At 36.7% G+C, this 15,929-nt stretch overlaps 1 protein-coding gene across 1 annotated transcript in view; it reads right to left on the bottom strand.

The window, feature by feature from the left end:
* Positions 1 to 14,990: 14,990 nt before the first annotated feature.
* The window catches only part of LOC128656929 (cysteine-rich secretory protein 2-like), a 124,577-nt gene continuing 123,638 nt past the window's right edge, over positions 14,991 to 15,929 (bottom strand). Inside the window, exon 7 of the mRNA XM_053711103.1 lies at positions 14,991 to 15,015. Within this exon, the coding sequence (XP_053567078.1) occupies positions 15,002 to 15,015 (14 nt within the window). The 3' untranslated portion in view covers positions 14,991 to 15,001. The remainder of the gene's footprint in view (positions 15,016 to 15,929) is intronic.

Below are 15,929 nucleotides of genomic sequence, written 5' to 3'. Positions count from 1 at the left end.
ACTCTTAAAATTGCAAAGCTTCTGAAGCGTGATCATCGAACAATCAAGCGTTTCATTCAAAATAGTCAACAGGGTCGCAAGAAGCGTGTGGAAAAACCAAGGCGCAAAATAACTGCCCATGAACTGAGAAAAGTCAAGCGTGCAGCTGCCAAGATGCCACTTGCCACCAGTTTGGCCATATTTCAGAGCTGCAACATCACTGGAGTGCCCAAAAGCACAAGGTGTGCAATACTCAGAGACATGGCCAAGGTAAGAAAGGCTGAAAGATGACCACCACTGAACAAGACACACAAGCTGAAACGTCAAGACTGGGCCAAGAAATATCTCAAGAATGATTTTTCTAAGGTTTTATGGACTGATGAAATGAGAGTGAGTCTTGATGGGCCAGATGGATGGGCCCGTGGCTGGATTGGTAAAGGGCAGAGAGCTCCAGTCCGACTCAGACGCCAGCAAGGTGGAGGTGGAGTACTGGTTTGGGCTGGTATCATCAAAGATGAGCTTGTGGGGCCTTTTCGGGTTGAGGATGGAGTCAAGCTCAACTCCCAGTCCTACTGCCAGTTTCTGGAAGACACCTTCTTCAAGCAGTGGTACAGGAAGAAGTCTGCATCCTTCAAGAAAAACATGATTTTCATGCAGGACAATGCTCCATCACACGCGTCCAAGTACTCCACAGCGTGGCTGGCAAGAAAGGGTATAAAAGAAGAAAATCTAATGACATGGCCTCCTTGTTCACCTGATCTGAACCCCATTGAGAACCTGTGGTCCATCATCAAATTTGAGATTTACAAGGAGGGAAAACAGTACACCTCTCTGAACAGTGTCTGGGAGGCTGTGGTTGCTGCTGCACGCAATGTTGATGGTGAACAGATCAAAACACTGACATAATCCATGGATGGCAGGCTTTTGAGTGTCCTTGCAAAGAAAGGTGGCTATATTGGTCACTGATTTGTTTTTGTTTTGTTTTTGAATGTCAGAAATGTATATTTGTGAATGTTGAGATGTTATATTGGTTTCACTGGTAAAAATAAATAATTGAAATGGGTATATATTTGTTTTTTGTTAAGTTGTCTAATAATTATGCACAGTAATAGTCACCTGCACACACAGATATCCCCCTAAAATAGCTATAACTAAAAACAAACTAAAAACTACTTCCAAAACTATTCAGCTTTGATATTAATGAGTTTTTTGGGCTCATTGAGAACATGGTTGTTGTTCAATAATAAAATTAATCCTCAAAAATACAACTTGCCTAATAATTCTGCACTCCCTGTATATATCACAGTGTATATCCTTATTACCAAAAATTTATCAAATCTGTTTGTATATTGAGGCCTTCTGGTGCCCTAGTTTTTAACTTAAAAATCCAGAATGCTTCACGTTTCTGTAACAGTTTATCTCAATTTCCACCTCTCCTTGGTATATTTACATGTTCTATTACTTGCCATTTAAGACCATCTGTATGCTCATTGTGCATGTATTTGAAATGACAAGCTACTTGTGATTTAGGACATGCTGTTTTAATCTCATAAAGATGTTCCTTGATCCTGTCTCTAACCTCTCTAGAGGTGAGTCCAACGTATTGTAAATTACAATGAAGACAAGTTACTAAGTATATGAAATAGGTAGTACGACAATTGGTACAGTTATTAATATCAAAAACTTTTTGTGTTACCTTGAATTGACACTGCTTCCCTACCTGATAGTGTATTATCCAATATGTCTTAAAAGAGAGGTTCATACAGAGAGGATATCCTAAATATCTAATAGAAAAAGCTGAAAGAGATGTTGATAAGCTTGATAGAAGATCTATGTTGTATGAGAACAGTAAGACTACTGTAAAGAAAGAGCTACCTATCTTTGTCACTAATTACAGTAATCAGTTTGAGAAAATTGCAAGTATTATAAAGAAAAATCTTCCAATTTTACAGGAAGATGAAACTCTCTACCCTTTGGTAAAAGAGGGATGCAAATGCGTCTCTAGAAGAAACAAAACATTGGGTAATACACTATCTCCCAGTGAAGTAAGAATTAAGAGAGAGAAGAGAGAGAGTACTTGGTTACATTGCAAGGACCACTATAAATGTGGAAAATGGAACTGCAAAGCATGTGAACATAAACAGGTAGGGAAGCAGTTTCAATCCAAGGTAACACAAAAAGTTTTTGATATTAATAACTGTACCAATTGTCGTACTACCTATGTCATATACTTAGTAACTTGTTTTCATTGTAATTTACAATACGTTGGACTCACCTCTAGAGAGGTTAGAGACAGGATCAAGGAACATCTTTATGAGATTAAAACAGCATGTCCTAAATCACAAGTAGCTTGTCATTTCAAATACATGCACAATGAGCATACAGATGGTCTTAAATGGCAAGTAATAGAACATGTAAATATACCAAGGAGAGGTGGAAATCGAGATAAACTGTTACAGAAACGTGAAGCATTCTGGATTTTTAAGTTAAAAACTAGGGCACCAGAAGGCCTCAATATACAAACAGATTTGATTAATTTTTGGGAGTAAGGATGTACACTGTGACATATATTATAATACATATATAAAACACACACTAGGGCTATGTTTTATAGTCTATGAAGGTTTGCTCTTGTTAAGATGAAATAACTCTTAGGTGTTAAGAGAGAGAACATTATACTGACATCTTTGCCCCTATGTTTTAATCTAGAGATCCTGCTCAGGTACAGATATTAATGCATTGAGAATGATAGCACATTATATAAGCAAATGTTGCAAAAAGAAGTGTTCCCCAATAAATTTGAAGGTTGAGTACTTTATGTACACATATAAACTGTATTGTCGTTATGAAATGATTATAAGACTGTTGAATATTTAAGCAGCCAATATTAACTATGGCTCTTTAAGAGCATTGGTATATGAACAAATTTTATAGATCACAGTAATTTATGTTTGTGTATAACATTACTGACGAAGCCTAAGAAATATTACATATATAGGTGTTACTAACAATATTTTCAGGATGTATATGTGTCTTAAGATGAAAGTTGACATACCATTCTTTCTAGCAGTGTGAATATTATTAATTATACAGAGAGTATGCCATAGTGTTTTAATCTAGAGATTTGTTTAATTTCATTATAGTTATATCATTAAGGCTATTCATTTATATAAGTCTATTAGGTACAGATATCAATGTATTGGGAGTAATAGTATTATATATAAGCAAATGTTGGAATAAGAATTGTTCCCCAATAAATTTGAAGGTTGAGCACTTTATGTATATATATATAAACTGTATTGTCGTTATGAAATGATTATAAGACTGTTGAATATTTAAGTAGCCGATATCAACTATGGCTCTTTAAGAGCATTAGTATATGCTTGAATTTTATAGATCACAGTAATTTAAGTTTACGTATAACATTGCTGATGAAGTCTAGGATATTGTTACGTATATAGGTATTTCTTACAATACTTTCAGGATGTATATGAGTCATAAGATGAAAGGTGATATGCCTATCTTTCTAGCAGGGTGAACATTATTAATCATATAGAGAGTTATATTTGGTATAAGTATGTTAAGCTCCTAAGGTTTACCAGATAATTGTTTCTGCTGTTTGAAATGAATCACAGGTATATGAAATGTTAACTGGCTGTTTTTTAGGGTTAATGAATTTGTAAATATGACATCATAGTATCCCATGTGTATTTAATGAGGCTGTAAAGGTCAGTGCAGCACGGTCTATGAGGAAGGCACAAGCTTAAACGCATAAGACCGGTGCTGCACTGGCCTCAGGATCCTTTGATGTGAAGTTTTAAATTTAAAATAAACATTACTTTTTAGATTTTACACTCACTGCCTCGCTTTTGAAGTTTTTCTATGGAACGAGTGGATTGGGGAATCCCTTTTGCGGTTAGCAAGTGAGTGGTTTTGTTTCAAGGTGGAGAGTGGGCGGAGCTACTCTCGGCATGTGACGCTGTCAGAACTGACTACTGTGGATAAGAGTCTAGAAGGATTTGTGGATCTCTACTAAATGGACGGATTGAGGCTAGCCCACAGCTGATCCTGACAACAGGAGACAAGCAGTAAGTCAGTTTTCATTGTCTAGACTGATTTATTGACGGGGGCTGTATCTGTATCCTTATATGAGAATAAGAGTGTATAAAGTCTCGGTGCGCTGAATATAAGGGAGTGTCTAAGTGGCTACAGTTAAAAAAATGCTTTATAAATATTCAAATTATGGGGATGACCTCATTGCATTTATTCTGTAGGCCATATGTTTTTTGCTTAATCACAATTATTTTGTGTTTAATGGGGATTTTTACATTCAGGTAAGGGGCACTGCGATGGGGGCAAAATTCACCCCATCATATGCCAACCTTTATTTGGCAGTTTTTGAAGAGACAGCTATTTTTGATTTGATAATTTGTATAAAAATAAAATTAATTTTTATACAAGGTATATAGACAATATTCTGCTATTTTGGCAAAGAGATGAAAATGATCTTGAGAATTTTGTGAGGCATCTGAATGATAATAGAGGGAATCTGAGATGTACATACAGTTCCTCAGATTGCTTTATTCCATATTATCCTTAATTACAGACGTTTATAGGAAAGAAATATCAGGAAATACTATTCTGAGGGCAGATTCTTCTCACCCTGATCACCTAAAGAAGGGGATCCCTAAGGGACAATACATAAAGCTGAGGAGAAACTGCACAACTCAGGCAAAATACTGGCAACATTCAGAGTTACTTACGAAAAGACTAGGAGATAGAGGGTATGACTTGAAAATACTTCAAAAGATTTCGACTGATGCTGCAAAGTTAGATAGGGAATGTTTATTGAAGGAAGGAAGAAATTATACTAATAAAAAAAGAAGTTTCAAGCAGGATAGTATTAACTTTATTACAACCTATAGCAGACAATATAGGGATATATGTGCTATTATTAAAAAGAGGCTACCTATTTTGGAACAAGACTTTGATCTTAGGAATATCTCCAAGATGTCTAATTTTGTTTCACGTAGATCAAAAACAATTGGAGATATTATAAGGAAGAGTTTTGGGGAGGATATATCAAAAGGAAAACATAAAAAAATTGGCTATCTTTAAATAAAGTGTTCCATAAATGTGGTGTTAACCCTTGCAAAAATTGCAGTTATGTGAAGAGTGGAGAGTTGTTTGTATCCACTCGGACAGGAGAGAGATACAGGATATATGAACGTATTAACTGTAACTCCTCATATGTGGTTTATCTCATATCTTGCAACATTTGCAAAATGCAGTATGTTGGGTTAACCTCTAAGTTTCTCAAGGATCAAATCGGGGAGCACCTTCTATCCCTGGAGGCTGAGGTTCCCAAGTCTCCAGTAGCAAAAATTTTTGCACAAAATGCTGTGGCACAGTCTGGGGTTTTCAGCTTTCAAGGTATTGAATGTGTCACGCTGTGGTTAAGAGGAGGAGTTAGATTTGCGGCTCTAAGTAAACAAGAGATTTACTGGATTCATACCCTTAAGACAGGACATCCCTTTGGTATTAAAGCAATTAGCAACTAAAAGTTGTTCATTGACCATGACTAGAATGAAGTTCATTGCTTGGAAAATGATGTGGTATACGAGGCTTCTCCTCTGAGGAAATTGGATTTGTATATCTGTATATTTATATAATTAGGATTTCCACCGACTTAATGCAGTTTTAATATTAGGTGCTGATTTATTATGATCATGTTAGTTATTGTACTATTTAAACTCCAAGGTGCATCAAAATAGATGCATTATGATAAGATGAAGTTTATGATAATGTCATGTTTTTCTGTACCATAAGCCATAGAGTATTGTTTTCTATATGTGGAGGGTATTATTGGATTCCCTTTTGAATACCATTTTTTCATTTAAATTGATATACTAGATTAGTTTCACATTCACTGTATGGGTAGCTACTTATACCTTTTACATGTATTATATACTGATTAGAATATGCCTTTAAACACACTGGCTTATCTTTATTTTGGTAAACAGCAATAGAGTTATTGATATACACAATGGTGTTATTTTAACATTTTTGTTTGTTTTTTTATACTTAGGCAAATGTCTTTTATTTACTTGTGTAATGCATATATGTGTAGACATAGAAACTGCATTTATTTGTAATGAGGAATACAGAATATTCTAAATAACCTGACAACTTATGATTGGTTGCTGTGTTTAACTCCTTGCAGTTTAAATTGCTAAGTCCTTTAGCATGCAAATCAGCTCTGATGAAACGTTGTGTGGGCATGAAACGCGTCAGCTGTTAGCGCTGAGTCTTATTGTGTGCTGTGTCCATAATATACATGTTGTATTTCTACTTGAATAAAGCTTACTTTTATGTATATATTCTTTTCCAATTGGATCTGCTGTCTATAGGTCTGACTATGTGTTATGTTATGAGGGCGTGAGGGAGAGCCCAGACAGCGAGAGAGGAAAGCGAATTGCTGGTTTCACTAATGCTGGTGAATAGTGGAGGACACACGCAAAGAGTATCTACATACCATTGTGTGCGCATATTACAGAAAACTACTCACTGGTCCGTTTGAGAAGATGAACTTCGGTTACAAACAGTGAGTAATAAGTACATGCAGTGATATGGCGGTAAGTTGTCTTCTCCTTTTTCTACTAATTTTATTTGTACTAAATAATGACACAATGATAATACTCATGGGTATTGCTATACAAGCTTGGATTTGGAGTGAAATTGATTAATGCTGTTCAAGCTTACCAAGTTACCCCATTTGATATTTGTTCACACTACCTATTATTACCCTACTGCTCTGTGTGATCTTATATAGTAAGCTTGTATGTACCACTGGCGCTGGTAACTAAACTTTCATTGTCTGAGAAGTTCCATCCATGGGACAGTTTTGCTGAGAGATCCGAACTTTAGGGGAAATATCACTGCATAATACTGTGTGTGAGACTCCTTTGTGGGTTTGTATAGGTCCGCGAACAATGTTACCTATAGGTTTGTGAGCCTAAGGATTCTAGGAATATGCATGCCTTGAGCCACATTATGGGAGGATCAGTATGGATAATTTTTCTTTTTTACCACTTGTCACTTTTTTGGATTTTTGTTTCTTCGTGTGTATATTGAAAATTAAAATTGGTAAGGTTTGCTGTAATATTTATCTAAAGATGACAAAGCATGAGTATAATTGGCATAATCATGTCTATGCACTAATTGCTATCTTTTGAATATTTTATCTCACCCCCATATAATTTCATGCAAATTACATGTGACATTTTAACATAGTAGGTGAGGGTGAAAGAAGGCAAACATTCCATTGAAAAATGGAAAATTTTTGCTTTTAAATCTTAGCTGAGAGCTTGTAAGTGAGTGCTGGGTTTTCTCTGTGTGTTGTATTAATTTGTTTTGTAATTTTCCCTATGGTTCTTGCACCCAGACCTGTCTGGGGTTAACTGCTTGTGGCTCTGGGGACAGCACAGCTTCCTGTGAGTGCCAGTGGCACCCAGGGCTGAGCATGTTGCAGGGTCATGGGATGTGTACCTGGTCTGGTATGAGAGTGCAGTTCCCTTCCGTGTTTTGTATATGTCTAGGGTGGTTACATATTCCTGTGCACCCTTCCCTTGTTTTCAGTTTGTTTGGATTTGAAAGCTTGCATTGTGTGGCTGTTTTAGGGTCTCAGGTATTGGAAAGGACCTTGACGTGGTACCTGAGCTTGTCCCATTTGGCCAGATGCGGTGACTAACCTTTCCATTTTTGCTTTTAAATCTTAGCTGAGAGCTTGTAAGTGAGTGCTGGGTTTTCTCTGTGTGTTGTATTAATTTGTTTTGTAATTTTCCCTATGGTTCTTGCTCCCAGACCTGTCTGGGGTTAACTGCTTGTGGCTCTGGGGACAGCACAGCTTCCTGTGAGTGGCAGTGGCACCCAGGGCTGAGCATGTTGCAGGGTCATGGGATGTGTACCCGGTCCGGTATGAGAGTGCAGTTCCCTTCCGTGTTTTGTATATATATATATATATATATATACTGTATATTTATATATACAGTATATATATATATTTAAGGAATAAATTTGCAACCTTGTAAGAGCAATATACTTCATATGGAAAAGTCTTTCAAGACAGATATTTTTGTTCATGTTTTTTTTTTGTAAACCTTATACCATGAACCTAGAAAACCAACAAACACTGCAAAATGCTATATAGTAGGATTTGGAACAAAGTGGTTACCAAGATGTATGGGTTATCAAAAATATGAAAGTACTATAATGTAGCATTTCAAAAAAGGTTTTCTAGATGTTGCTGTCATGATTTTTAGTTTTTTTGCATTTCTAGTTCTCATTTGCTTGCGAGTTGACACGTATTTGGCCAATTAATAAAATTAAATATCTAAATTAGAGTACCATTTATTAGTGATGGACTATAAAAGAGGTTCTCAATAAATCTAGACCTTTATATAATAAGTACAGCCATGACTATTTTTAGTGTGATTTGCTCATACACAAAACCAATGTTCCATTGAAAAGTCTTAAAGGATTTCCAAAAGAGTAGAAATGTACAGTTTGGGATCTTATCAGGTTCCTTTAGCTACAAAAAGTCAGTGAAAAAATTACCCAAAAATGTGTTGACAGAGATTTTAGATTGCATGATAAGTATAGGGACAGTTATCAGTGATTTGATAATGTGATTTTTAGTGCAAAAATCAATGGATTATATGTTATTAGGATTGCACACATTTTTTATGTTACTATGTATTTTTTTGACTTTGTATGATGGATCCAACTCTTTTACACACTACATCATTTTTCCTGTCACATTTAAATTGTCCCTCTAACCAGGATGATCGATGACATGTGTGCAACCATGTATTTAATAGTCAAACAGAAACATGTATAAGGGATCACTGTACTGTAGTTCCTGAAAACTGAGACCAAATAAAAAGCAGATATTTTCATTAACTATGGCTCTTTTCTTTTTCCTTTTATTTTCTGATAAACATTCTTTAGGTGTACAAATTACTTCTAAATTATAATACTAAGGCCTAGATTTGGAGTTTGGCGGTAGCCGTGAAAACCAGCGTTAGAGGCTCCTAACGCTGGTTTTAGGCTACCACCGGTATTTGGAGTCATTCAAAAAAGGGTCTAACGCTCACTTTTCAGCCGCGACTTTCCCATACCGCAGATCCCCTTACGTCAATTGCGTATCCATCTTTTCAATGGGATCTTTCTAACTCCGGTATTTAGAGTCGTGTCTGAAGTGAGCATTAGAATTCTAACGACAAAACTCCAGCCACAGAAAAAAGTCAGTAGTTAAGAGCTTTCTGGGCTAAAGCCGGTTTATAAAGCTCTTAACTGCTGTGCTCTAAAGTACACTAACACCCATAAACTACCTATGTACCCCTAAACCGAGGCCCCCCCACATCGCCAACACTCGATTACATTTTTTTAACCCCTAATCTGCCGACCGCCACCTACGTTATACTTATGTACCCCTAATCTGCTGCCCCTAACACCGCCGACCCCTATATTATATTTATTAACCCCTAACCTGCCCCCCACAACGTCGCAGCCAGCTACCTACAATAATTAACCCCTAATCTGCCGACCGCAAAGAGCCGCCACCTACATTATAGCTATGTACCCCTAATCTGCTGCCCCTAACACAGCCAACCCCTATATTATATTTATTAACCCCTAATCTGCCCCCCTCAACGTCGCCTCCACCTGCCTACACTTATTAACCCCTAATCTGCCGAGCAGACCTGAGCGCTACTATAATAAAGTTATTAACCCCTAATCCGCCTCACTAACCCTATAATAAATAGTATTAACCCCTAATCTGCCCTCCCTAACATCGCCAACACCTAACTTCAATTATTAACCCCTAATCTGCCGACTGGAACTCACCGCTATTCTAATAAATGTATTAACCCCTAAAGCTAACACCCCCCTAAATTAAATATAATTTTAATCTAACGAAATTAATTAACTCTTATTAAATAAATTATTCCTATTTAAAGCTAAATACTTACCTGTAAAATAAACCCTAATATAGCTACAATATAAAATATAATGATATTATAGCTATTTTAGGATTAATGTTTATTTTACAGGTAACTTTGTATTTATTTTAACCAGGTACAATAGCTATTAAATAGTTAAGAACTATTTAATAGCTAAAATAGTTAAAATAATTACAAATTTACCTGTAAAATAAATCCTAACCTAAGTTACAATTAAACCTAACACTACACTATCAATACATTAATTAAATACAATACCTACAAATAAATACAATGAAATAAACTAACTAAAGTACAAAAAATAAAAAAGAACTAAGTTACAAAAAATAAAAAAATATTTACAAACATTAGAAATATATTACAACAATTTTAAACTAATTACACCTACTCTAAGCCCCCTAATAAAATAACAAAGCCCCCAAAATAAAAAAATGCCCTACCCTATTCTAAATTACTAAAGTTCAAAGCTCTTTTACATTACCAGCCCTGAACAGGGCCCTTTGCGGGGCATGCCCCAAGAAGTTCAGCTCTTTTGCCTGTAAAAAAAACATACAATACCCCCCCAACATTACAACCCACCACCCACATACCCCTAATCTAACCTAAACCCCCCTTAAATAAACCTAACACTAAGCCCCTGAAGATCTCCCTACCTTGAGTCGTCTTCACCCAGCCGAGCCAAATTCTTCATCCAAGCGGAGCAAGAAGAGGTCCTCCATCCGGTAGAAGTCTTCATCCAAGCGGGGCAGAAGAGGTCTTCCATCCGATTGAAGTCTTCATCCAAGCGGCATCTTCTATCGTCATCCATCCAGAGCGGAGCGGCAGCATCCTGAAGACCTCCGACGCGGAACATCCATCCTGGCCGACGACTGAACGACGAATTACAGTTCCTTTAAATGACGTCATCCAAGATGGCGTCCCTCGAATTCCGATTGGCTGATAGGATTCTATCAGCCAATCGGAATTAAGGTAGGAATATTCTGATTGGCTGATGGAATCAGCCAATCAGAATCAAGTTCAATCCGATTGGCTGATACAATCAGCCAATCAGATTGAGCTCGCATTCTATTGGCTGTTCCGATCAGCCAATAGAATGCAAGCTCAATCTGATTGGCTGATTGGATCAGCCAATCGGATTGAACTTGATTCTGATTGGCTGATTCCATCAGCCAATCAGAATTTTCCTACCTTAATTCCGATTGGCTGATAGAATCCTATCAGCCAATCGGAATTCGAGGGACGCCATCTTGGATGATGTCATTTAAAGGAACCATCATTCGTCGTTCAGTCGTCGGCCAGGATGGATGTTCCGCGTCGGAGGTCTTCAGGATGCTGCCGCTCCGCTCCAGATGGATGACGATAGAAGATGCCGCTCAGATGGAAGACCTCTTCTGCCCCGCTTGGATGAAGACTTCTACCGGATGGAGGACCTCTTCTTGCTCCGCTTGGATGAAGAATTTGGCTCGGCTGGGTGAAGACGACTCAAGGTAGGGAGATCTTCAGAGGCTTAGTGTTAGGTTTATTTAAGGGGGGTTTGGGTTAGATTAGGGGTATGTGGGTGGTGGGTTGTAATGTTGGGGGGGGGATTGTATGTTTTTTTTTACAGGCAATAGAGCTGAACTTTTTGGGGCATGCCCCGCAAAGGGCCCTGTTCAGGTCTGGTAAGGTAAAAGAGCTTTGAACTTTAGTAATTTAGAATAGGGTAGGGCATTTTTTTTATTTTGGGGGGCTTTGTTATTTTATTAGGGGGCTTAGAGTAGATGTAATTAGTTTAAAATTGTTGTAATATATTTCTAATGTTTGTAAATATTTTTTTTATTTTTTGTAACTTAGTTCTTTTTTATTTTTTGTACTTTAGTTAGTTTATTTCATTGTATTTATTTGTAGGAATTGTATTTAATTTATTTATTGATAGTGTAGTGTTAGGTTTAATTGTAGATAATTATAGGTATTTTATTTAATTTATTTATTGATAGTGTAGTGTTAGGTTTAATTGTAACTTAGGTTAGAATTTATTTTACAGGTAATTTTGTAATTATTTTAACTAGGTAACTATTAAATAGTTATTAACTATTTAATAGCTATTGTACCTGGTAAAAATAATTACAAAGTTACCACCTGTAAAATAAATATAAATCCTAAAATAGCTACATTATAATTATAATTTATATTGTCGCTATATTAGGATTTATTTTACAGGTAAGTATTTAGCTTTAAATAGGAATAATTTATTTAATAAGAGTTAATTAATTTCGTTAGATTAAAATTATATTTAACTTAGGGGGGTGTTAGTGTTAGACTTAGCTTTAGGAGTTAATACATTTATTAGAATAGCGATGAGCTCCAGTCGGCAGATTAGGGGTTAATAATTGAAGTTAGGTGTCGGCGATGTTAGGGAGGGCAGATTAGGGGTTAATACTATTTATTATAGGGTTTTTGAGGTGGGAGTGAGGCGGATTAGGGGTTAATAACTTTATTATAGTAGCGGTGAGGTCCGGTCGGTAGATTAGGGGTTAATAATTGGAGGTAGGTGGCGGCGACGTTGGGGGCCGCAGATTAGGGGTTAATAAATATAATATAGGGGTCGGCGGTGTTAGGGGCAGCAGAATAGGGGTACATAGGGATAATGTAAGTAGCGGCGGTTTACGGAGCGGCAGATTAGGGGTTAAAAATAATATACAGGGGTCAGCGATAGCGGGGGCGGCAGAATAGGGGTTAATAAGTGTAAGGTTAGGGGTGTTTAGACTCGGGGTACATGTTAGAGTGTTAGGTGCAGACGTAGGAAGTGTTTCCCCATAGGAAACAATGGGGCTGCGTTAGGAGCTGAACGCGGCTTTTTTGCAGGTGTTAGGTTTTTTTCCAGCTCGAACAGCCCCATTGTTTCCTATGGGGGAATCGTGCACGAGCACGTTTTTGAGGCTGGCCACGTCCGTAAGCAACTCTGGTATCGAGAGTTGAAGTTGCGTTAAATATGCTATACGCTCCTTTTTTGGAGCCTAACGCAGCCATTCTGTGGACTCTCAATACCAGAGTTATTTTAAAGGTGCGGCCAGAAAAAAGCCAGCATTAGATACGCGGGTCGTTACAGACAAAACTCTAAATCTAGCCGTATGTGTTTGGTATTTGAGAAATTATTATGTTTAAATTAAAGGAGATGGTTTTTACTTATTTTTGAGAATTAATTAAGACTCATTGTTACTGTAAGTGATCTAATATAAATAATAATAATAATAGGTGATCTAATATAAATATAACACTATTACATTCAAATGGGAAAACTATATAAGAATTTATTATTATGTATATAGTCAATAATAAGGGGCTGATTTATCATGGCCCGAATCTGGCCAAATACATTTGTTTCTGCGCGAGCCTTCAGGCTCGCTGGAAACAGGAATTAAGATGCAGGGGTCTTAAGACCGCTGCTCCTTAACCCGTCCTCTGCCTCTGAGGTGGCGAACAGCAATCCGCCCACTCGCATATGATCGGGTTGATTGACACACCCTGCTTGCGGCCTATTGGCCATGAATCTGCAGGGTGGCGGCATTGCACAAGCTGTCGGCATTTATCTTTGTCTGGCGGACATGATCGCTACAGCGGATCATGTCCACCAGACACATGAGAAACTGGCCCCTAAGACTCTATACATAATAATAAAACATTAGTGTAGCTGGTATGCAGTTAAAAAAGATAAGAAGTTTTTAATTATTTTTAATTTCATGTCACACCTGACATTTCTCTGACGGTCGGAGACTTTATTCTCAACACCTCACCCCAGGTCCACTGTCTTGGGGTCACACTTGACTCTCCTCCCTCCAATCTATTATAAATGCTTCAGTTAGACTCATCGCCGATCTACATCAGCTGCTCCACTCTGCCAGTCTCTACACTGACTCCCCATACACTCCAGAATACAATTTAAAGTATTAACCCTAACTTACAAAGCCCTCAACAGTATAACTCCCAACTATATTTCCTCTCTTATCTCCAAATATTCTCCATCCCATCCTCTTTAATCAACCTCTGACCTACGTTTCTCCACTCCTGTTATCTGTACATCCCACTTCAGTCTCCAATACTTCTCACGTGCTGCTCCTGTCCTCTAGAACTGTCTACCCCACTCAATAAGCCTAGTATAGCTTCAGATGCTCCTTGAAAACATATATATTCAAAGAGGCTTACCATCTCTCCTCAATATCTCATCTAACCAAAATAATTATTGAACTGCCTGACTCACTTCTGCAACTACAATCCATGTGACAAGCTACGCCAAACCTTATGTCAATCTGTAGACTGTGAGCTCTCCGGAGCAGGGCCCTCTTCCTCCTGTACTAGAATTGTTTAGTTATGTTTTGTATTTAATCACAAATCATAGTCATTGTATAGCCTTATCTTTGTTCCAAGTGCTATGGAATTTGTGATGCTATACAAATAAATAATAATAATGTCACCCACTGCTCATACATTTACAGTCATACAAACATAGGCCAGTCAGTGTCAGTGTAAGAAGCTGTGAGACAATGAAGAAAATGTAGTGAAATTAATTTTCCATTGTTATAGTTATACTGATTGTTTTTTAATGTTAACTATAATTATTCAGCAGGAAACAAGACCAGCACAAAGTTATTTATTTATAATTATGTTTTTTAATAGAAATATATTTTCTTGAAAAGACAGAATACTAATGATTTTTTAACATGATAGGATTTAGGTAATTGCAGATGATGTAATATATATGAATTCATTGGATATAGAGTAAATTATGACCGCACATCTTTGCCTAAAGAAATATTGAAATATGTATTAAAATATATGTCCTGGAGATTAATGAACCATGTCACCTAGTACTGAATTGCAGTGCTATCTGAAAGCCAATGGGTTAAGTCAGAATTTTGTTTTTATTAGTTTTTACAATCTGAAATTGAAGATATTGATTCTGAAATATTCATTTAACCTGTATGCTCCATATAAAATATAGGTAAATTAGGTCTTCTTCTTTACACAGGTGGCTCTGAAAAACAAAATTGTTATAATTATTGACATATAAATGGAAACAAGATGTACAAATATTCTATTTATACTTTTACATTGTACTTTATTGTGTGCAATTGTGAGTTCCATAAGTACCTATTGCAATCCGTTTCCCACCTGCTCAACTGCTAAACCACCTGAATCCCAATTGAATGCTATCATGATGGGTAGACTGTGCACCATTTTTAATCTCTATATTTTTGCTTTTAAACATTCACAAGTATTGTTTTTAACAATACATATATTTTTTTACTGTTTGTTAAAAGACCATTGCCATTTTGGCGGGTTCTTAATTCAGGGTGGCAAAATATGTGATTCTATTGAAAGGACTTATAATAACTTTTTACACTGGATTTTAACATTACTGACACTGTAAAGTTTGAATCACTCTCCTTTGTAGCTTTGTATCTGCCTATGAGTCCTTAAAATTAAATTGGGCCTCTTTAAGCAGGTTTTATAGAGGACACACCTTCATACGTGACAGGTCAAAGCTCTTACACCTACTTTATTAAACGTACAAACACATAGGTGTGTTCCAGTTTAGAAATTTGCACCTCTGTGGCCTAGTTTTATAGGAGACAAGCCTTCAAGTTCAAATATGGTTATGAGGTGCTTGACTGGGAAAGGCTTAACAATGCATATGTGTATCTATGTATGTACTGTAGGTTTTTTTCACTAGTTTTTAGCTGTCTCTGGAAAAAGTTCTGAAATTATTTGTCTTTGTCTCTTTTTACATCACAGAAACACAGGGGTGGCACACATGTCTTATTTCAATAAAAGTTAAATTCCTTAAAACATCAGGTCAACATTAGGTCGACATATTGGTTCTTACTTGAATCTTTTTCAAGACCAAATTATTTTCCAGTTACAATAAAAACAAAAATTGCATATATT

This window comes from Bombina bombina, chromosome 4 (genome assembly GCF_027579735.1).
Source record: "Bombina bombina isolate aBomBom1 chromosome 4, aBomBom1.pri, whole genome shotgun sequence".
Classification (NCBI taxonomy): Eukaryota; Metazoa; Chordata; class Amphibia; order Anura; family Bombinatoridae; genus Bombina; species Bombina bombina.
Note: the sequence above shows the minus strand (reverse complement) of the source record. Positions and strands in the feature narration are given on the sequence as shown.